The 23,443-nt window shown below is 46.9% G+C and overlaps 2 protein-coding genes and 1 pseudogene across 2 annotated transcripts; 2 read left to right on the top strand and 1 right to left on the bottom strand.

Annotated features, from left to right (window-relative positions):
• Positions 1-14,620: 14,620 nt before the first annotated feature.
• LOC144609452 (histone H4) lies at positions 14,621-20,173 on the top strand. Its single transcript, XM_078427931.1, has 2 exons — positions 14,621-14,637; positions 19,858-20,173. Exon 2 carries the CDS (start codon positions 19,862-19,864, stop codon positions 20,171-20,173), a length of 312 nt encoding a protein of 103 aa, XP_078284057.1. The 5' UTR covers positions 14,621-14,637; positions 19,858-19,861.
• Positions 18,414-19,158, top strand: LOC144609519 (uncharacterized; annotated as a pseudogene).
• Positions 20,174-20,947: 774 nt separating the features above from the next.
• Positions 20,948-21,259, bottom strand: LOC144609456 (histone H4). Its single transcript, XM_078427937.1, has one exon. It carries the CDS (start codon positions 21,257-21,259, stop codon positions 20,948-20,950), a length of 312 nt encoding a protein of 103 aa, XP_078284063.1.
• Positions 21,260-23,443: the final 2,184 nt, after the last annotated feature.

The raw sequence follows: 23,443 nt of genomic DNA on the forward strand, positions 1-23,443 counted from the left end.
ACACTCACGACTGCGCCCCCACCCATCCCACCAACACCATCATCAAGTTCGCAGATGACACGACTGTGGTTGGACTCATCTCAGGAGGAGATGAGACAGCCTACAGGGATGAAATCCAAAGGCTGGCAGCATGGTGTTCAGTGAACAATCTTGTCCTGAACTCCTCCAAAACAAAGGAACTTATAATAGACTACAGGAAAACCAGTGCAGAACACGACCCACTCTACGTCAATGGGGTCTGTGTGGAAAGGGTACCCGCTTTCAGGTTCCTGGGTACGCACATCGCAGAGGATCTTACCTGGTCTACCAACACCATTACCACAGTGAAGAAGGCACAGCAGAGACTCCACTTCCTGAGGATCCTCAGGAAGACCAACCTGCAGGAGAAGCTCATGATGTCCTTCTATCGCTGCTCCATCGAGAGTGTGCTGGCATACTGTATAACCACATGGTAGCGCAGCCGTAGAGTTGCTGCTTTACAGCGAATGCAGCGCCGGAGACTCAGGTTCGATCCTGACTACGGGTGCTGCACTGTAAGGAGTTTGTATGTTCTCCCCGTGACCTGCGTGGGTTTTCTCAGAGATCTTCGGTTTCCTCCCACACTCCAAAGACGTACAGGTATGTAGGTTAATTGGCTGGGTAAATGTAAAAAATTGTCCCTAGTGGGTGTAGGATAGTGTTAATGTACGGGGATCGCTGGGCGGCACGGACTTGGTGGGCCGAAAGGGCCTGTTTCCGGCTGTATATATATGATATGATATGATGATGATATGCCAGCTGCTCAGAAAAGGACAGGAAGGCTCTTCAGAGGGTCATCACGACGGCCCAGAAGATCATCGGCTGCTCACTGCCCTCCCTGGAGCACCTGTTCAGCCTACGCTGCCTCAGTAGAGCAGGCAAAATAATAAAAGACCCATCCCACCCCGGCCACCGTCTGTTTGTTCTTCTGCCCTCTGGTCGAAGTTTCAGGTCGATCAAATCCCGAACAAACAGACTTAAGAACAGTTTTTACCCCAGGGCCATACGAGAACTGAACACTACTTTCTGCACTAGGCCACACTGTTAAAACTTTTGTATTTAATATATTTGTATTTATTTGTTTTGCATTTATTGCATATATGTTTTTACGCACCGTCAGGATTGCTATTTTTAATTTCGTTGTACTCGTTGCAACGACAATAAATGAATTTTATTATTATTATTACAGAATAGTGAAGATATTGACTAGCAAGTTTGCAGATGATACAGAAGTGGGTGAATTTGCAGATTGTGAAGATGATTGTCAAAAATTGCAGCAGGATCTTGATCGTTTGGCCAGATGGGCTGAAGAATGGCTGATAGAGTTTAATACAGATAAATGTGAGGTGTTGCATTTTGGGAAGTCTAACGTGAGCAGGACCCAGTGATTGGTAGGGCTCTGGGTAGTGTTGTAGAACAGAGGGATCTAGTCGTGCAGGTGCATGGTTTCTTGAAGGTGGAGTTGCAGGTGGATCGGGTGGTCAAAAAAGGCTTTTTGCACATTGCCCTTCATCAGCCAGAGTATTGAGTATAGAAGTTGGGAGGTCATATTGCAGTTGTATAAGTCATTGGTGAGGCCACATTTAGATTATTGTGTTCAGTTCTGGGCACCGTGTTATAGGAAAGATGTTGTCAAGCTGGAAAGGGTGTAGAGAAGATTTACGTGGATGTTGCCAGGACTAGAGGTTCTGAGCTATAGGCAGAGGTTGAGTAGGCTGGTACTCTAATCCTTGGAGCGCAGGAGCATGAGGGATGATCTTATAGAGGTGTAGGAAAATAACTGCAAATGCTGGGTACAAATCGAAGGTATCACAAAGTGCTGGAGTAACTCAGCAGGTCAGGCAGCATCGAGGAGAGAGGGAATGGGTGACGTTTCGGGTCAAGACCCTTCTTCAGACTGGTGTGTAAGACTTATAGAGGTGTGCAAGATCATGAGACGAATAGATTGGGTCTGTTGCTGAGAGTAGATGAATCGCGGTCCAGAGGACATAGGTTTAAAATGAAGGGGAAAAGATTTAATAGGAATCTGAAGGGTAACTTTTTCACCCAAGGGTGGTAGATGTATGAAACAAGCTGCCAGAGGAGGTAGTTGAGGCAGGGACTATCCCAACATTTAAGAAACGGTTAGACAGGTACATGGATAGGACAGATTTGGAGGGATATGGACCAAATGTGGGCCAGTGGTTCGTGTAGCTGCGACATATTGGCCGGTGTGGGAAAGTTGGGCCGAAGGGCACTGTTTCCACACTGTATCACTCGAATGACAATTAAAGGCCTGGATGGAGTGAATGTGGAGAGGATGTTTGCACTCGTGGAAAAGTCTAGGACTGGAGGCCACAACTTTAGAAAAAAAGGCTTTTTAAAAGGAGATGAGGAGGAATTTCTTTAGACAGGGTGCAGTGAATCTGTGGAATTCATTGCCACAAAAGGCAGCAGAAGCCGTCAATTATTATTTTTAAAGCAAAAATTGACAGATTCTTGATCAGCACGGATGTCAGGGGTTATGGGAATAAGGTAGGAGAATGGGGTTGAGAGGGAAAGAAAGATCAGCCATGATTGAATGGTGGAGTAACCTTGATTGGACAAATGGTCTAATTCTGCTCCTATAATTTATGAACTTATGACTACATGCAACACAGGACAGTAATTAGTGACACAAACCCCAACAACCCAGCACTGCCTGTGGGGCCACAGATTCCCAGCACCAACTGCTCTGCTGGACAGATAATGACAGTAACACCCCCTGCACAACACTGTGAAGTCACAGCCCAGGACAGACCATACCAAGCCAAGTGGGAACAGAGAGCTTTGCACCAACCACAACAACACTGGAAGGACACAGACTCGTACAAACCAGCTCTGGACTGCAAAGAGACTGCCCAGTACAGTTCCAGCACTGACAGCAGGGCGATGGACAAGGAAAAAACAACCACAGTCCTGCACCACAGACTGGTGCAACCTCAGCACGGGAGGGGGAGGTGAATCTCTGGAACTTTAACACAAATGGGTTGTGGAGACTGGATCACTGGAGATATTTGAAGAGAGGGGGATACATTGTTGTGGAAGTTCAGTACTAACGTAATGTGGAACTCATTGAGTCATAGGGCCAAACAGCACGGAAACAAGCCTGTCACCCCAGCTTGCTCGTGCACATTATTCCCACTTGCCAATATTTAACCCAGATCCCTCAAAATATTTCTAACCCATGTACCTGTCCGAAAGTCTTTCAAATGTTATAGTTTCTGCCTCATCTACCTCCTCCAGCAGCTCTTTCCAAAGACCCACCATCCTCTAGTGAAAAAGCAGCTTCTCAGATTCCTATTCTTTCCCTTCTCACTTGAAAGCTATGTCCTCTGGTTCTTGATTCCTATGCTCTGGGTGAAAGAACGAGCACAGAAGAGGAGTTGAGGCCTGGGACACATCAGCCATGATCACAGTGAATGGTTGGCAGCCAGATGGACAGCTCCAGCTCCTTGCTTTGTGGTAATGAATGGACACAGGCCTTTATAACACAGTGCGCCGCATTGTGATGACACAGACCTTTACTTTAGTTTAGTTTTGTTTATTGTCACATGTAAAGAGGTACATTGAAAACCTTTTGTTGCGTGTTAAGTGTTGCATGTTGCAACATAGAGCATTGCACTGTGATGACACAGGCTTTTACAACACAGAGCGTCGCACTGTGAGGACATAGGCCTTTACAACCCGGGGCGTTGCACTGTGAGGACACAGGCTCTTAAAACACAAACCATTGCACTGGAGGACACAGGGCTTTGCAGATCGCAGCAAAGTGTAGATATAAATGGCATCATCAGACAACTATAAGCTGAGGACAAAGGCTGATGCGATTAAGATCACCTAAGTGTGAAAGGATAAGGAGTGAGACTTTTGAAGTGCAGGAGATAGTCCATAGATAGTCTGAGTTTGATGGGGGAGTGCTGGACCTAATCCTAAGGAATGAAGTTGGGCAAGCAGATGCAGTCCTGGGAACCGTGGATTTTGAGGGATATTGAGGGATTGATTAAAACAAGAATCAAGTGTCAAAAGTGTTTTATTGTCATATGTCCCAGATGGAACAATGAAATTCTTAATTGCTGCAGCACAACACAATATGTAAACATAGTACACCGTAAACAATATGATAAACGAGAGAGAAAAGAAAAAAAAAAAAAGAATAAACGGAAGTGCACGGTAGATTTAAGAGGATTAGCGACTGGGGAGGTCCTTTAAGGTTACATAGAGGGTGGGGTTCTGTAGCATGAATTTAGGAGAGCAAACTGTCTTGAAATATTAGTGGCAGCTCAGCTTAGGGAAAACCTCACAGAGCCCGAGATATTTTGAAAACAAGAGGGTAGACAAAGAGTGAAGCTGTGAGGTACCAAAGTGGCAACCAATGCGGAGGGGCAGAGGGTCTGGGCAGTCATAGATTAATGGTTAATTTCATGTCATAGGAGCAGAATTAGGCCATTCAGCCCACCAAGTCTATTCAGCGATTCAATCATTGCTGATCCATCTTTCTCTCTCAAATCTATTCTCCTGCCTGGGCAGGAAGCACTAAAGCCTCAGGTTCCACACCACCAGGTTCAGGAACAGTTGCTTTCATACAACTCTCAGGATCTTGAACAAATCTACACAATCCTAATCGTACCTCGAGAATGGAACACTGTGGCACAACTCTTGCACTTTTATAGACTTTTGTTGTTGTTTTGGTTTTGCAGTCATCTTTCTTTAAGAATTTTATTTATTTTAATGTACAATAAATGTGCATTTATCTAAGCCTACTTGATGCTGCTGTAAGCAAGATTTTTTATTGTTCCAACAGCTGATTGTACTCGTGCATGCGATAATAAACTCAAATTGAACTCTATTACGCATGTCCTGCACTGGTTCAACTTTTGTCTTATGTGGATTTATCTCCGTTATCTGAGTTAAACTTCATCTGCTATTCCTTTGGCTACTTTCTCAGTTGATATATATTCAGTTGTAAACTTGTAAGATAACCTTATTCATCACCGATCCCTGCACAGAAAACTGTAGTCGCAACAGAGATAGACTTCCCCTAGTCATTAAATTTCACCCCATCAGCCAATACCTGTCCCAAAGGTAGGAAAAGGGGAAGTACAAAGAGATCTGTGTGTCCTTGTTCATCAGTCACTGAAAGTAAGCATGCAGATACAGCAGGCAGTGAAGAAAGCTAATGGCATGTTGGCTTTCATGACAAGAGGAGTTGAGTATAGAAGCAAATAGGTCCTTCTGCCGTTGTACAGGGCCCTAGTGATACCACACCTGGAGTACTGTGTGCAGTTTTGGTCTCCAAATTTGAGGAAGGACATTCCGGCTATTCAGGGAGTGCAGCATAGGTTCACTAGATTAATTCCCGGAATGGCGGGACTGTCGTATGTTGAAAGACTGGAGCGACTGGGCTTGTATACAGTGGAATTTCGAAGGATTAGAGGGGATATTATTGCAACATATAAAATTAAGGGATTGGACATGCTAGAGGCAGGAAACATGTTCCCAATGTTGGGGAAATCCAGAACCAGGGGCCACAGTTTAAGAATAAGGGGTAGGCCATTTAGAATGGAGATGAGGAAAATCCTTTTCACTCAGAGAATTGTAAATCTGTGTAATTCTCTGCCTCAGAAGGCAGTGGAGGCCAATTCTATGGATGCTTTCACGAGAGAGTTAGATAGAGCTCTTAATTATATCGGAGTCAGGGGGTGTGGGGAGAGGGCAGGAACAGGGTACTGATTGTGGATGTTCAGCTATGATCACATTGAATGGCAGTGTTGGCTCGAAGGGCCGAATGGCCTACTCCTGCAGCTATTGTCTATTATCTATTATCGCATACAATACATAATGTTCCGACGTAATGCTCCATTTCCAATGGGATCCTAACACTAGTCACATCTTCCCATCTCCACCCCTTTCCGCCTTCCGCAGAAACCGTTCCCTTCACAACTCCCTGGTTATCTCATCTCTTCCCACCCAAACCACCCCCTCCCCAGGTACCACCTGAACCTACCTGATCTCCCGGTTGCTAAACACTTTAATTCTCCTTCCCATTCCGACACTGCCCTTTCTGTCCTAGGTCCCCTCCATTGTCAGAGTGAGGCCAAACACAAATTGGAGGAACAGCATCTCATATTTCGCTTGAACAGCTCACAGCCCAGAGGTATATTGATTTTTCTAATTTCAACTAACCCTGGCATTCCCTCTCTCTCTCTATCCCTCCCTCACCCAAGTCGCACCAGCTTCTCGTTTTCACCCAACAAACAGCTAACAATGAATGGCCTGTTTCCTTTATCATCGTTACTCACTGTTCACTGCCCGGCAGGCAGGAAGAGAAGACCCCGATGTCCACAGTGGAGGAGCAGTCAGGCCCACAAGACTCCACCAGTCAGGCCCCAGATCCACACGGGAATGGCAGAGAGCAAGGACCAGCTCGTCTGATACAATCGCCGCTTTCTCCATCTCTCCAAACCAGTCTGCAAACCACAAGAGCATCCGTGAGATCACCTCTCATTCTTCTCAACTCCAGCAAGTACAGACCGACCCCACTTCAGTCCAGTCCTTTACCTCAGGCTCCACCCCCGGGCCCAGGCCCCTCCCCCCCGTGGGCCTCGCCGCCGCCCCGCGCCCCGACCGGCCGGTTGCCGAGGGAACGACGTCAGTGACGCTACAATGTATCTGGACGTAATGGAGCAAATGGCTCGCCGAAGTTGTGTCGCATCACGTGACAGGGGCGGCCGCAACCTGGGGGGAGGGGCAAAGTGAAGTGAGCTGTCTATCAGTCACTTTTTCCAGGAGGGAAACTGATCTGCCAACAGTCATAAAACATGATATTGGATATTGAGTTGACAGAAACTGAATATATTAATAATTGTAAAAATAATACTGTCGTCGGTAGGGGTGCCAACCTCACTCCCAAATGTGGAACAAATGACGTCCAGAGTGTTTGGAGCTAAAATGTCGGAAAACTCGATTGTCTGGACCGAAACTGTCCGGACCTACAACGTCGGGGCCTGCAGCGTCCAGGCTTACATCACCACCACCCCCCCCCCCAAACACCCCCCCCCCGGCCTAATACGGGACAAACCAATTTAGCCCAAAATACGGGATTTCCCGGCTAATACGGGAGAGTTGGCAACCCTACTGCCAACAGTCATAAAACACTAGATACATGAAACATGAAATTAAAGTGATGAGTGGAAAGGGTTGGGGATGTGCAAAGATTTGAGGGTGGGGGGAGGTGAATCAGTCTACCCCACGACAGAAAGGGGAGGAGTTGCACAGTTTGATAGCCTCAGGGAAGAGGGATATCCTGTGGCGTTCTGTACTGCATCATGGTGGAACCAGTCTGTTACATAGTGTGTCATTGAGTAGCATCCTCCCCTCCAAGACCACCTCCTATGAATCCACTTCCGCTCCCAGGATGGAGCCAGATGAGTTTGTGAATTCTGATGGTGTTCGCGGCCTTTGCCCTGCTGCCCCAGCACACAACAGCGAAGAAGGTGGCACTGGCTACCACCGTTTAGTCCAACATCAGGTGATTAAACCGACACCACTCAACAAAGGAATGGAGAGATTTCCGTCCCCTGTGGGGCCCCCGTGTTGCTCACTACCTTGTCCGAGACACAGTTCTGTTGCCTGACATTAGACAATAGACAATAGACAATAGACAATAGGTGCAGGAGTAGGCCATTCAGCCCTTCGAGCCAGCACCGCCATTCAATGCGATCATGGCTGATCACTATCAATCAGTACCCCGTTCCTGCCTTCTCCCCATACCCCCTCACTCCGCTATCCTTAAGAGCTCTATCCAGCTCTCTCTTGAAAGCATCCAACGAACTGGCCTCCACTGCCTTCTGAGGCAGAGAATTCCACACCTTCACCACCCTCTGACTGAAAAAGTTCTTCCTCATCTCCGTTCTAAATGGCCTACCCCTTATTCTCAAACTGTGGCCCCTTGTTCTGGACTCCCCCAACATTGGGAACATGTTATCTGCCTCTAATGTGTCCAATCCCCTAATTATCTTATATGTTTCAATAAGATCCCCCCTCATCCTTCTAAATTCCAGTGTATACAAGCCCAATCGCTCCAGCCTTTCAACATACGACAGTCCCGCCATTCCGGGAATTAATCTAGTGAACCTATGCTGCACGCCCTCCATAGCAAGAATATCCTTCCTCATATTTGGAGACCAAAACTGCACACAGTACTCCAGGTGCGGTCTCACCAGGGCCCGGTACAACTGTAGAAGGACCTCTTTGCTCCTATACTCAACTCCTCTTGTTACGAAGGCCAACATTCCATTGGCTTTCTTCACTGCCTGCTGAACCTGCATGCTTCCTTTCATTGACTGATGCACTAGGACACCCAGATCTCGTTGAACTCCCCCTCCTCCTAACTTGACACCATTCAGATAATAATCTGCCTTTCTATTCTTACTTCCAAAGTGAATAACCTCACACTTATCTACATTAAACTGCATCTGCCATGTATCCGCCCACTCACACATCCTGTCCAGGTCACCCTGCAGCCTTATTGCATCTTCCTCACAATTCACACTACCCCCCAACTTAGTATCATCTGCAAATTTGCTAATGGTACTTTTAATCCCTTCGTCTAAGTCATTAATGTATATCGTAAATAGCTGGGGTCCCAGCACCGAACCTTGCGGTACCCCACTGGTCACTGCCTGCCATTCCGAAAGGGACCCATTTATCCCCACTCTTTGCTTTCTGTCTGTTAACCAATTTTCTATCCATGTCAGTACCCTACCCCCAATACCATGTGCCCTAATTTTGCCCACTAATCTCCTATGTGGGACCTTGTCGAAGGCTTTCTGAAAGTCGAGGTACACCACATCCACTGACTCTCCCTTGTCAATTTTCCTAGTTACATCCTCAAAAAATTCCAGTAGATTTGTCAAGCATGATTTCCCCTTCGTAAATCCATGCTGACTCGGAACGATCCTGTTACTGCTATCCAAATGCTCAGCAATTTCGTCTTTTATAATTGACTCCAGCATTTTCCCCACCACTGATGTCAGACTAACTGGTCTATAATTACCTGTTTTCTCTCTCCCTCCTTTGTGGTCGTCCAGTCAGGTAGTTAGTGATCCAGGACACCAATGGTGCATCCACCCGCATCTCCGTCAGTTTGCTGCCTAGAAGTGCAGGCCGGATGGTGTTATGCACTGGAGAAGTTAAAAAAGATGACTCTCATAGTGCTTCCCGGCTTCCGGAGACATTTTGGTGTCAAATGTGCAACTGGGGAAGCGAAATAGAATCTGTTGTCTCAAGGCAGAAACTTGAACAAAATAAGTTGTTTCCAAGACAGAAGCAGTGAAAAAGATCAGCGAAAAATTAATGAAAGAGATAAAGGGCAAAGTAAGAGGCGAGAGATGCAGCCAGTCAGAATCGTGTAAAGAGTAAGCGTTTCTGGTGAGATAAAATAAAATAGAAATTTATTGAGAAAGTGAGCGGTGATTCTGTGCAAAGTGAGTCTGAGGGGCAATGGTGGTAAATTGTTGACAGCAGAGTGAGTGGGAATCACTGCCAGGTAAGGAAGGCGAAAATTAGACGGGGCCTGAGTATTACACTCAGAACGTGGTTGCAATGTGGGATATGGTGCCTGAGACTGTGGTGGATGCAAGAACAATCACACAAGTGAACAAGTATCTGGGAGAGCACTTAAAGCGTTGCAGTGTTGAAGGTTATGGAGCAAGTATGATAAACTGGACTGGTACAGTGGGGCTCTTGATCGTCAGTATGGAGGGCCACATGGGCTGTCTCTGTACTGCACAATCCCATGAGTCTGTCAGAGTCACTACAGAGGATACAATGAACCTCGCAGAAATGGCTGTAAATCAGGAACTGGAAGTTAGGGGAATCCCTGAAAAATTGCAATCAAAATTGTTATCTAGACAACTGTTGGAGCTGAGGGCAGACAAGTCTCTAGGTTATCTTCTCATCATTCCAGAGTTATAAAAAAAGTTGGTGTTGAGCTGGCATTTTAATTTTTTTTCCAAATATTCCCAAATTAGGGGCAGTATCCTTCCGACAACAACAAAGAGTACAATTCCATACCAACAAAGGTGGAGTGGGTGGGGGGGGGGGAGGTGGGGGAAGCTGGAAACACCAGGCAAATGATCTCAACCACCTGTCACAGGAAAATGTGTCGGAAAGAACTGCAGGTTTAAATCGAAGATAGATGTTTCTCGATCCGAAACATCACCCATTCCTTCTCTCCAGTGATGCTGCCTATCCCGCTGATTTACTCCAGCATTTGGTGTCACAGGAAAATGTCAGCTGCTATTACTAAAGAGATAACATGACACTCGAGTAAAACCCAAATCATTTGGGCAAAGTTAACTAGATGCTGAAAGGGAATCCAGTTTTGACCATTTTGACCAATATATCAGAGTTCACTGAAAGTGACCATCAGGATGAGGGAACCTGGGTCCACAAGAGATATTTGGGCTCTCAAGAGTCAAGGACGCATAATTGTCACTAAACCAAGTGGACCCGTTGGGCCCAAACCTCTCCTGCATTGGTGCAGCACCCTCTCCTCCCCCCTCCCCTCTCCTCCCCACTCCCCCCCCTTCCTCCTCACCTCTGCTCCCCCTCCCCCCCCCCACCCTCCCCTCTCCCCCTCCTCCCCTCACCCCTCCCTCCCCCAACCCCCCTTCCTACCCTTTCCTCCCCTCGCTGCCCCTAACCCCCCTTCTCCTCCCACCCACGCAACCCCTCCTTGCCCCCTCCCTCCCTAGGAGATAGATTTAAACTTCCTACCCTTTCCTCCCCCCTAACCCCCCTCCCCCCCTTCTCCTCCCACCCACTCAACCCCTCTTATCCTCCCTCCTTCCCCCCTCCCACCCTAGGAGATAGATTTAAACTTTTAAAATGTGAATAACTTAAAAAATATAACACCTATTTCAATTAAACTTCTTCCACTAGCACCAGATGGTGAGTAAGGTAGTCCTAAAATTGCTGCACTATCGTGTACCGTTTTGGCTGTAGTTCAGGGACAAACAAACAAACGAGAGTTTTTGTATATAGATATGTACCCGCAATAGAACAATGACATGCACACTTGCTGCAGCTTCAAATGTCATTTAACACAGGAGCACACAGATCATAATTAACAATTAAACATACATTAAATTTGTAACCACATTACTTGGTAACCAAAATTGTGCAACAACTGAAATCCATAATGCAGCTAAAAACATGGTGCACAGCAGATCATAGCTGAGGTTAGTATTGTGTCATGTTCAAAAGCACGATAATTACTGGGAAGGAGCTGTTCTTGAACCTGATGACCATGATTTTCAGATTCCTGTACCTTCTTTCTGATGGTAGGAGTGAATTGTGAGCACAGCCAGGGTGGGGTGGTTTTTTGATAACATTAGCTGCCTCTAAAGCAGTGCTTTCTCTGGATCCCTCTGATGGTGGAGAGGTCAGCACATGTGAGTGACCTGGTAGTGTCTACCTCTCTCTGTAGTCTCCTTCGTACATGGGCCTTTGAGTTGTCAAACCAGACCGTGATGCAACAGTACGCTTCTGTACACCTGTAAAATTTCAATAAAGTATTTGTCAACAAACTGAATTGCTCAATATTTTTAGAAAGTAGAGGAAGGAATAAAAGAAGTATATATCATGTGTAGATAGCTGGGATGAAGCAAATCTCTTGGGGAGTGCAAGTGATGAAGAAGTACACTTACGTCGAAAAGCAGAAGAGCAAAAAGAAGACACGAGATATCTTTAGCAGAGAAGGTTATGGAGATAACCTGGGGATTATTTAAGCATATTGAAAGGCAACGAAGGAGAGATTAGGGTCCCTGAAGGATCAATGTGGAATGCTATATTGGCAGCCATTGAGAACCTCACATAAACTGGGGAATTCAGGGACGAGAACTGTGATGTCTGCAAACATGTCCCATGTTTAGAGGCATAGATAAAGTCGACAGTCAAAACTTTTTTCCCAGGTTGCAAATGAACAGTACTCGTGGGAATAGCTGTAAATTGAGAGGGGGGAAGGAGATTAAGGAGATATGCGGGGCAAGTGTTTTTACACAGAGTGGTGGGGGCCTTGATCGCATTGTCTGGGGAGGTGGTGGAGGCAGATACAATAGTGGTGTACAAGAGGCTTTTAGATAGGCACAACAATGTGCAGGGAATAGAGAGGTATGGATCATGTACAGGCAGATGAGATTTAGGGCTTTGTGGCCAAGTTTGTGGATGATACAGAAATAGGTGGAAAGACGGGTAGTGTAGCTCGGGAGGAACTGCAGATGCTGTTTTAAATCGAAAATAGACACAAAATGCCAGAGTAACTCAGGCGGACAGGCAGGATCTCTGTCTAAAGATCATTTGGAAGAAGGGTTTTGAACCAAAACATCACCCATTCCTTCTCTCCAAAGATGCTGCCTGTCCTGCTGAGTGACTCCAACGTTTTGTGTCTATCTTACTGCAATATGGCACCAGTTTCAGACAGCCAAGCTGAGGAAGAATGTGCTGACTCTGGAGAGGGTCCAGAGGAGATTTACAAGAATGGTCCCAGGAATGAGTAGGTTAACCTACGATGAGTGTTTGTAGGCACTGGGCCTGTACTCGCAGGAGTTTAGATGAACGAGGAGGGACCTCATTGAAACATACAAATAGTGAAAGGCTTGGGTGGAGTGGATGTGTAGAAGATGGTTCCGTTCATGGGAGAGTCTTGCACTAGAGGCGCCTCAGAATTAAAGGACGTTCCTTTAGGAATGAGACGAGGAGAAATTTCTTTAGTCCGAGGGTGGTGAATATGTGGAACTCTTTGCCACAGAAGGCCTTGGAAGCCAAGTCAGTGGATATTTTTAAGGCAGAGATAGATAGATTCTTGATTTGTACAGGTCTCAAACGTTATGGGGAGAAGGCAGGAGAACGGGGTTAGGAGGGAGAGATAGATCAGCCATAATAGAATAGCGGAGTAGACTTGATGGGCCAAATGGCCTAATTCTACTTCTCACTTCTGACCACATGACCTAATTAGGCATCATGTTTGGCACAAACATTGTGGGGTGAGGGACCCACACTGTTCTTTGCACCATTACGAAAGCGTGGTCTTAAAGTGCATAATGTGGAAATCCTTGGAGCCTGATCAAGGGTATCCGAGGACAGTGTGGGAAACCAAGGAAGAAAATGCAGGGGCTCTGCAGAGTTATTTGCATCACTGTTAGCCATGGATGAGGTACTGGAAGACTGCGGGGTGGCTATAGTGGTGCCTTTACTTAAGGACTGCAAGGAAAAGGCACGGAACTACAGGCCAGTGAGCCTAAAGTCAATTGCGCGAAAGTTACTGGGGGGGAATTCTCAGAGACAAGTTCTGCCTGCAATTGTAAAGACAAGGAGTGAGTAGGAACAGTCACGGTGGTTCTGTGAAAGGGAAATTGTGACTCACGAATTTAACTGAGTTTTTCAAACAGGAACCATGAAAATTGGTGAGGGACAGGCAGCAGATGTTGCTACATGGACTTTAGCAAGGCCTTTGACATGGTGTTTTATGGTATGCAGGTCCAGAAGTTAGATCACAAGCGATGCAGAGTGAGGTAGCCAATTGATACAAAACTGGTTTGGTAGAGATGATTCTGTAGGTCTGTTTTACAGTTTGGAGACCTATGACCAGTGGTGTACTGCAGAGATCAGCACTGGGTCCACTGTTGTTTATCATTTATGTCCATCATTTGGATGATTATGCGATTGTCTTGGTTAGTAAGTTTACGGATAATCAATTAGTGGTAGAGTGGACAGTGAATAAGGTTATCTAAGATTGATGCTGGATCTAAATCAGTTGGGCCAGAGGCCCAAGGAATGGCAGAAGGATCTTAACTCACACACCTGCACAGTGTTGCATTTTGGCTGAACAGTAAATGGCACCAGATTGTAGGAAGGATGTGGTTTTAACATAGCAACATAGAAAATAGGTGCGGGAGGAGGCCATTCGGCCGTTCGAGCCAGCACCGCCATTCATTGTGATCATGGCTGATCGTCCCCAATCAATAATCGTGCCTGCCTTCTCTCCATATCCCTCGACTCCACTAGCCCCAAGAGCTCTATCCAACTCTCTCTGAAATCCATCCAGTGATTTGGTTTCCACTGCCCTCTTTGGCAGAGAATTCCACAAATTCACAACTCTCTGGGTGAAAAAGTTTTTTCTCACCTCAGTTTTAAATGGCCTCCCCTTTATTCTAAGACTGTGTCCCCTGGTTCTGGACTCGCCCAACATTGGGAACATTTTTCCTGCACCTAGCTTGTCCAGTCCTTTTATAAATTTATATGTTTCTATAAGATCGCCTCTCATCCTTCTAAACTCCAGTGAATACAAGCCTAGTCTTTTCAATCTTTCCTCATATGACAGTCCCGCCATCCCAGGGATCAATCTCGTGATCCTACGCTGCACTGCCTCAATTACAAAGATGTCCTTTCTCAAATTAGGAGACTAAAACTGTGCACAATACTCCAGATGTGGGCTTACCAGGGCCCTATAAAACTGCAGAAGAACCTCTTTACTCCGATACAGAAATCCTCATGTTATGAAGGCCAACATTCCATTAGTTTTCTTCAATGCCTGCTGTACCTGCACGCCAACTTTCAGTGACTGGTGTACAAGGACATCCAGGTCTCGCTGCACCTCCCCCTTACCTAACCTAACTCCATTGAGAAAATAATCTGCCTCCATGTTTTTTCCGCCAAAGTGGATGACCTCACATTTATCTATATTATACTGCATCTGCCATGCATCTGCCCACTCACTCAACCTGTCCAGGTCAACCTGCAACCTCCTAACATCCTCTTCACAGTTTACACTGCCACCCAGCTTTGTGTCATCCACAAACTTGCTAGTGTTGTTTCTAATTCCCTCTTCCAAATCATTAATATATATGGTAAACAGTTGCGGCCCCAACACCGAGCCTTGCGGCACTCCACTCGCCATTACCTGCCATTCTGAAAAGGACCTGTTTACTCCTACCCTTTGCTTCCTGTCTGCCAACCAATTTTCTATCCATATCAACACCCTCCCCCCAATACCATGCGCTCTAATTATAGTCACCAATCTCCCGTGCGGGACCTTATCACAGGCTTTCTGAAAGTCTAGATACACTACATCCACTGGCTCCCCTTCATCCATTTTACTTGTCACATCCTCAAAAAATTCCAGAAGATTATTCAAGCATGATTTCCCATTCATAAATCCATGCTGACTTGGACTTATCCTTTTACTGCTATTCAAATGCACTGTTATTACCTCTTTAATAATTGACTCCAGCATCTTTCCCACCACCGAAGTCAGGCTAACTGGTCTGTAATTCCCCGTTTTCACTCTCACTCCTTTCTTGAAAAGTGGGATAACATTAGCTATCCTCCAATCCACAGGTCCTGATCCTGAATCTATTGAACATTGGAAAATGAGCACCAATGCGTCCACTATTTCTAGAGCCACCTCCCTGAGGACCCTGGGATGCAGACCATCAGGCCCAGGGGATTTATCATCCTTCAGTCCCATTAATCTACCCAATACTATTTCTCGCCTAATGAAAATTTATTTCAGTTCCTCTACCCCCCTAAATCCTCTGTCCTCCAATACATCTGGGAGATTGTTTGCGTCTTCCTTAATTTTGCTGGAGAGAGTGCAAAGGAGATTCAGCGGAATGTTTAGGAAAGAACTGCAGATGCTGGTTTAAATCGAAGGTCGACACAAAATGCTGGAGTAACTCAGCATCTCTGGAGAGAAGGAATGGGTGACTTTTTGGGTCGAGATCCTTCTTCAGATCAGTATTAAGAAGGGTCTCGACCCGAAAAGTCACCCATTCCTTCTCTCCAGAGATGCTGTACATCCCACAGATTTACTCCAGTATTTGGTGTCTACCTTCAGCAGAATATTGCTTGGACTGGAGGACTTTATCCATTTGGGAGAACCTGGAGAGGATTTTCCTGTTTTCCTTGCTGTGAAGGAAACTGAGGAATGACCTGTTGGAAGTATATGAGGTTAGAATAAATAATCAATATTGTTTTCTCATGGTGAGTATTTCAAAAACATGAGGGGATAGGGTTGAGGTAAAGCACAAGGAGTTTTAAAGGGAATGTGAGGGGTATTTTTTTTACATAGGGTTGGTTGATATCTGAATCATGTGACAGAGAAGGTGATGGAATTGGATGCAGTCACCATGTTTAAGAAACATATAGACAGATGAATAGGCAAGGCACAAAAGATTTCAAGAGAGAGTTAGATTTAGCTCTGAGCGCTAAGGGAATCAAGGGATATGGGGAAAAAGCCGACACGGGGCACTGATTTTGGATGATCAGCCATGATCTTATTGTATGGCGGTGCTGGCTCAAAGGGCCGAATGGCCTACTCCTGCACCTATGTTCTATGTTTCTATGAAGTCTCTATGCCAGAAAATGGGAATAATACAGATGGGCAAATTGATGTGGTGGGCCAAAGGCTCTGTTTATTGGCTGTATTACTCTGTCCATCTGAATACAAAATTATTAAATTTGGGGGGAAAAAGAAGCATGTCTCCAAACATATCACCAACTATTTGTTCTGGTACAACTACATTGATTATACGATGAGGCACCACACCAACGACTACACTTCTTCAGGATACCAAACAATCTAGCGGCTCTCCAATGACTATCAATTTCTGCTGATGCACCACCATGGAAATCATTTATCCAGAAACATCATAGATTGCTGGTCTGTCCTAGTCTGTTCAGGATCTCAATAAATTGCAGAGAGTTGTGGAAATAGCCCAGTCCAACACAAACCAGGCTGCCCCATCAACATAATCGACACTTCATCCTGCCTCGGGAAAGCAACCAACATAATCCAAGGACCACTCACAGGTCTCAAGAAGGGTCTCGATTGTCCCGCTGAGTTACTCCAGCTTTTTGAAAGCGCGTCACCAGATTCAAGATTAGCTATTTGCCCGCTGTTAGCAGACTCTTGAACAGACCTTTCATATGTTTCCAATCTTCCAATCCACCGCGTGACCCCTTGCACTTTGTTTCCTTTTTGTTCTCATGTATTGTGTGAGTGCACGATTTGCCTGCCTGACATGCAAAATAAACGTTGTCACAGTATACTGCTACGTGACATTAATAAACCAACTTCAAATACTGAGATGACAAAGGCCTGAGGTTCACAGAGATCTTCGGGTCCTGCTGCCTGATTTGCAACAACTCGCATGCAGACACAGATACAATGACATTTTCCTCTACTTCTTTCTTAGACCCCCTCGGTCACGGCTGACCATGGGTGATGCATCCTAGTTGGCTGCTTCTTCCATACCTCGGCTGGAGCAGCAGATATAATGTGAATTAGTGATTTTAACAGGTTACCTGATGTAGGGGAGGGGGTTGCAGAAGCCTGTAAGTGTAACAGGATTATACTGGCAGGTGATTTAAACTTCCGTCATGTTGACTGGGACCGCCACAGATTCGAGACTATGGAAGGGGTGGGATTTGTTAAATGCGTCCAGGAAAGATTTCTCAAACAATATGTGGAAGGGCCTGACAGAGAGGAGGCGATACTGGGCCTCCTATTGGGAAATCAGGCGGAGCAAGTGACTGAAGTGTCAGTGGGCATCCAGTGACCATAATACTATCCGGTAAAAATAACAAGTATATAAATTATATTTCTGACGTGCAGTGAGCTGTTGATACCACAACTGGAGTTTGTGTCAGGTGTTCAATACAGGGCCGCTCATGCAAGAGAGAGCCGAGACGAATCCAGGGATCAGAGACTCTGATGAGCGGCGGCGTCAGCGAGTTTAACAGTTACTGAGCTGGGAAACCACACGCAACCCCCGAGAATCCACAGCACGGGTCGAGCGGAGAGGTAATCCCACCCTGGGAACTGTGCAACGGGCCAACTGTCTGAGCTGTGAATGTGTAGATGTGAACATTGTGTCAGAGAGTGTGTTAAAGGGGTGGCCGACTCAGATTGATGTCACTGTGTTTGTGGGTCCAAACATTTCGCCGGATTTCCCAGTCCCTCTGGTGAAAAATGTAAAGATATCAGTGGCACGGGATCGCTCCACTTCCCAGCTCAGTCGTGATGTGGGAATTGACCGGAAAGTTTACGTTGGTTTCGATATTTCTGTCGAAAAACAGCGAGCATGTCAGCGATCGGGACAGAGAACGTGCTCAGTGCATCAGTGAAACGGGTTTAAATGGAAAGCGATGCCTTTAATTCGTATCAGACTTACTCTACAATAAACATTCCGGTCTCAGAGATGTACCGAGGTCAGTCTGTGTCTCCGAAGTGTCTGATTTTAATTGGAATTTGAGGGTTTTTGAAGACAAGGAAACACAGCGAGGCGGAGGGGCCGGGAGCTGACAGCAGGATGTCTCCGCCCCGTCCGCTCGCTGCCTTTAAGTTGCTCTCTGCCGCCGCCACTGGATTCATTTCTCATAGTCTTGAGTGTCAGAGAGAGCTTGTGCAGAGTCGCCGACATGACAGAGACCGCCGCCGCCGAAGCGGCTCCTCAAGCCGTCCCCGCCGCTAAAACCAATGCTCCCAAGAAGAAGAGGGCGGCCGCCCGGAGCAAGGCAGCCGGTCCCAATCTGGGCGGCCGGATCGACCAGCTTGTGGCGGATTCCCACGATCGCCGAGGGATGTCTTTAGTTGCGATAAAGAAGGGTCTGGGGGCCGAAGGCGTCGATCTGATGAAGTCCCGCCGCCTGATCCTGTTGTGCATCAGGAAGAGAGTAGCAAACGGTGTCCTGGTTCAGAACAAGGGCTCCTTCAAGACCGGTAAGGGAGAAGCCGCCGTGAAACCGATAAAGAAAGCGAAGGTTCCTGCAGCCAAGACATCCAAGAGCAAGAAACCGACGGCCAAGAAAACCCCGATCAAGAAATCAGTGGCAAAAACTACCACCAAGAAACCAACGGTCAAGAAACCTCCCGCCAAGAAAGTTGGGGCCAATAAACCAGCGGCTAAAAAAACGGCGGCGAAGAAAGTATCGCCCAAGAAGGCATCGCTGAAAAAAACCCAAAAGGTCGCAGTGAAAGAGGCAGCAAAGAAGCCGGTAAAACGCCCGGCGAAGCCGAAATCGGTGAAACCCAAGAGGGCAGTGACTAAAAAGTGAATTACAAAACGAACATTGTAAGACCTGAACCCAACGGCTCTTCTCAGAGCCACCCACATCTCTCGGGAAAGAGCTGATTCAGACTCAAGCGATCCCTGTCGCGGGACAAGTTCAGTGCCAGGGGGGAAATCATTTAAATTACCGGGGGTCTCTCGCTGACATTCGCTGCATCCCCCACCCCTCCCCCCGGTATGGAGTGTCTGGAATACAACTAAATGGTGTGACCGGGCTCAGCATCACTCGGACTGGGCATATGTTTGGCTTCAAGCTGAATTTAAAGCCTTTCATTGTCAGTGAGACGATAACACTGACAGAATCCCCGTCTCAGCCCAAGCACCAACTCGATATGTTCCCCAAATCATCCTTTAAAGCGACTAAACTGCTGAACCGCGTGGGGTGGGCGATATGGGCACACCGATAATACCACTGAGTGACTTTTACCGCGGAATGCCTGTCTCTGACAGTTTGTCCGGAGCGCTAATTTTCGGATCGATTGGCGACTAACCTTTGGAAATTGGTTTCAGGAATCTGGGGCGTGGAGCTGGAATATGAGAGGGTTCTGTCTGTCACGTTGTCTCTTCCTCTCTCCGCCCCTTTCTCGCTCTCTCTCTCTGCGTATCTCGGGCAGGTCGGGGCGCTGTGTATAAAAGGAGACAACAGCAGTCAGTTTATCATTGAGCAGCGACTCGAGTGAAGCAGCATCATGTCTGGCCGAGGGAAAGGAGGCAAAGGTCTGGGCAAAGGCGGAGCAAAGCGGCACCGAAAAGTACTTCGCGATAACATCCAGGGCATCACCAAGCCAGCCATCCGCCGCCTGGCTCGGCGTGGCGGGGTCAAGCGGATCTCGGGTCTGATCTACGAGGAGACCCGCGGGGTGCTGAAGGTTTTCCTGGAGAATGTGATCAGGGACGCGGTCACCTACACCGAGCACGCCAAGCGCAAGACGGTCACTGCCATGGATGTGGTGTACGCTCTGAAACGCCAGGGCCGCACTCTCTACGGGTTCGGCGGATAAATAACTACCCCTTTATTCGAACACAAAACAAAGGCTCTTCTAAGAGCCGCCCACAGCCTCACAGAGAGAGCAGTGACTCGGGAGTGAGTAGATGCAGATTGTAATGTGCTTTATGAAACGAGTTATTCGACCACTGAACACAAGTGTGACTTGATCACCGCGGTCATTAGAAATGCAAAGAACATCGGCAGCCGACAGTAAAAGATCACACACAAGGCGATGTCAGTTTCCCTTTTACCTTTATACCTCATGATTACTGCAGCAACAGGAGGGTCGACTCGAAACCGTTCTCTGGGTAACCGTCGCTTATTTCCAGTCACGAGCAGAGTTGAATTCCGTCTGCACCGGGATCCGGTCTGTAAATCCGCGCCACATATTCAGTCAATGATTTAAGCGATAAGTTAAAATGGGTTGGTGATAAGTTGGCAGAAACTGAATTTATTCAGAAATATCAATAAAATACCGTCCTCGGTTCCCCGGTGAAATGAAATTGGCGACAATTTAAAATTCAATCCGCAACCAATGATACTGCAGTCCGTGCTCTCTGGTTGGCTGATCTTTCCTCACCCCACCCGGCGAACACAAATCTCTATCATTTACGGGAACACATTGACTGCTGCAGGATTCAATATAATTAGCTGAAAATTTCATCGGCCCCAGTTAACCTTTAACAAATTATAATTAACCAAGTCGGGTGGTCACTGCTCTCTCTGTGAGGCTGTGGGCGGCTCTTAGAAGAGCCTTTGTTTTGTGTTCGAATAAAGGGGTAGTTATTTATCCGCCGAACCCGTAGAGAGTGCGGCCCTGGCGTTTCAGAGCGTACACCACATCCATGGCAGTGACCGTCTTGCGCTTGGCGTGCTCGGTGTAGGTGACCGCGTCCCTGATCACATTCTCCAGGAAAACCTTCAGCACCCCGCGGGTCTCCTCGTAGATCAGACCCGAGATCCGCTTGACCCCGCCACGCCGAGCCAGGCGGCGGATGGCTGGCTTGGTGATGCCCTGGATGTTATCGCGAAGTACTTTTCGGTGCCGCTTTGCTCCGCCTTTGCCCAGACCTTTGCCTCCTTTCCCTCGGCCAGACATGATGCTGCTTCACTCGAGTCGCTGCTCAGTGACAATCTCGCTGTTGCTGTCTCCTTTTATACACAGCGCCCCGACCTGCCGGGGAAATGCAGAGGAGGAGAAAAGGCAGAATCATTGTGACAGACAGAAAGAGGGACGCCTCTCATCTTCCAGCTCCGCCCTTGGTTTTCTTTAACCGCCAATTTCCAACCGTCAATAAACAATACAATTTAAATTTAGCGTTCCCGGCTAATCCCCATGTTGAACTGGTCTAAATAAGGAACTGCAGATGCTGGTTCATACGAAAGATGGACACAAAGTGCTGGAGTAACCAGCATCTCAAGAGAAAAGGGATAGGTGATGTTTTTGCTCGGGACCCTTCTTCAGCCTGAAATTGGGGAGGGGGTGTGGGGGAAATTGAGGAGGCAGTGGAGAGGGCATGGAAAGTTGGAGGTGAGAAAAGACCGGGACAAATCAGGGCCGGCGACAATTTACCTTTCCACTTGGAAATTGGAGGACAGCTGCTGAAGTTTAGCTTGTGGAGGGGTATGAACGGTTAATTCTCTGTGTTTAAATGACTTCTACCAACACTCTCCTCCCCTCCCCCTTTGCCCCCATCACCCTCTAGTCGTTTAACCAGATCCACAGTTTTCCCCATTGTATCCCTCTTGGGATCGCACCTTCCTTAGCCACAACTTTGCAACAAGGTCCAGAGCAGTTGGGAAGGTGGGACTAGGAAGGGCAGATGGCAAATAAGAGATGTTGCATTTTGGCCTATGAAACAATGGACACGACTTGCACGTAAATGGTAGGACCCTGAAGTGTGTTGCAGAACAGAGATCTGAGTGTACAGGTGTATGGCTCCCTGAAAATGGTCAGTCAGGTGAACAGCGCGGTGTAGGCTGTGTTTGGCATGCTTTACTTCACTGGGAAGGATAGAGTACAAATGTTGCCACATCATCATGCAGCTGAGCAAGTCGTTAGTTTTAGAGGGATTTGGGCCAAATGTAGGTAAAAGGGACCAGCACAATATGCCAAATTAGTTGGCATGGACAAGGTTTCCATGCTGCACAGCTCTATGACTTTATGACTGGTATTTATACGATGATAGATGACTGGCACTCACTGTGTGACCTAAAAAGATTTAAGTTTATTATTATTGTCACGTGCACCAACGGGAAACAATAATACTCCCCTGCACTGTACTGTAGGGAGACTGTGTGACCATCACACAGCACAATAATATAAAGACAAGGAACCTCAAACTGCTCTGTGGGGCAACAGATTTCCAACACCAATCCCTCTGCTGTACAGATAAAGACAGGAACACCCCCTGCACTGCACTGTGAAATCACAGCCCAGTACAGACCACACAGCCTGTGGACAGAGAGCTTTGCATCAGCCACTCCCAACACTGTAAGGGCACAGACCGCACAAACCACCCCAGGAATGCATGGAGACTGCCCAGTGCAGCTCCAGCACTGACAGTAGGGAGATGGACAAAGGGAATCCAACCACAGTCCTGCAGGGACACAGATTGGTGCGATGTCAGACTGTAACACGGCGTTCCATACCATTATCCCCTCCAAACTGGTTACCAAGCTCAAGGAACTGGGTCTCTGCACATCCTTATGCAACTGCATCAAATTCCTGGGCATGCACATTTCTGAACATCTGTCCTGGCCCGAGCACATTGATGCAATCATAAAGAAAGTGCATCAATGTTTATACTTCTAAGATTCAGGAAATTCAGTATGTTAACAAACACATTATTGAACTTCTACAGGTGTACAGTAGAGAACATATTGACTGGTTACACCATGGCCTGGTTCAGCAACTTGAAACGCCCAGGATCAAAGATGATTGCAAAAATGGATGAACACTGCCCAGTTCATAGGCACAAAAAGCTGGAGTAACTCAGCGGGACAGGCAGCATCTCTGGAGAGAAGGAATGGGTGACGTTTCGGGTCGAGACCCTTCTTCAGACTGGTTAAGGACAATGGAAACAAGAGATATAGACGGTGATATGGAGAGGTAAAGAATAATGAATGAAAGATATGCAAAAAAGTAACAATGATAAAAGAAACAGGCCATTGTTAGCTGCTTGTAGGGTGAAAATGAAAAACTAATGCAACTTGGATGGGGGATGGATAGAGAGGGAATCTCAGGGCTACCTGAAGAGAGAAACATAGAAAAATAGATGTA

Source organism: Rhinoraja longicauda, chromosome 34, assembly GCF_053455715.1.
Source record: "Rhinoraja longicauda isolate Sanriku21f chromosome 34, sRhiLon1.1, whole genome shotgun sequence".
Taxonomy (NCBI): Eukaryota; Metazoa; Chordata; class Chondrichthyes; order Rajiformes; family Arhynchobatidae; genus Rhinoraja; species Rhinoraja longicauda.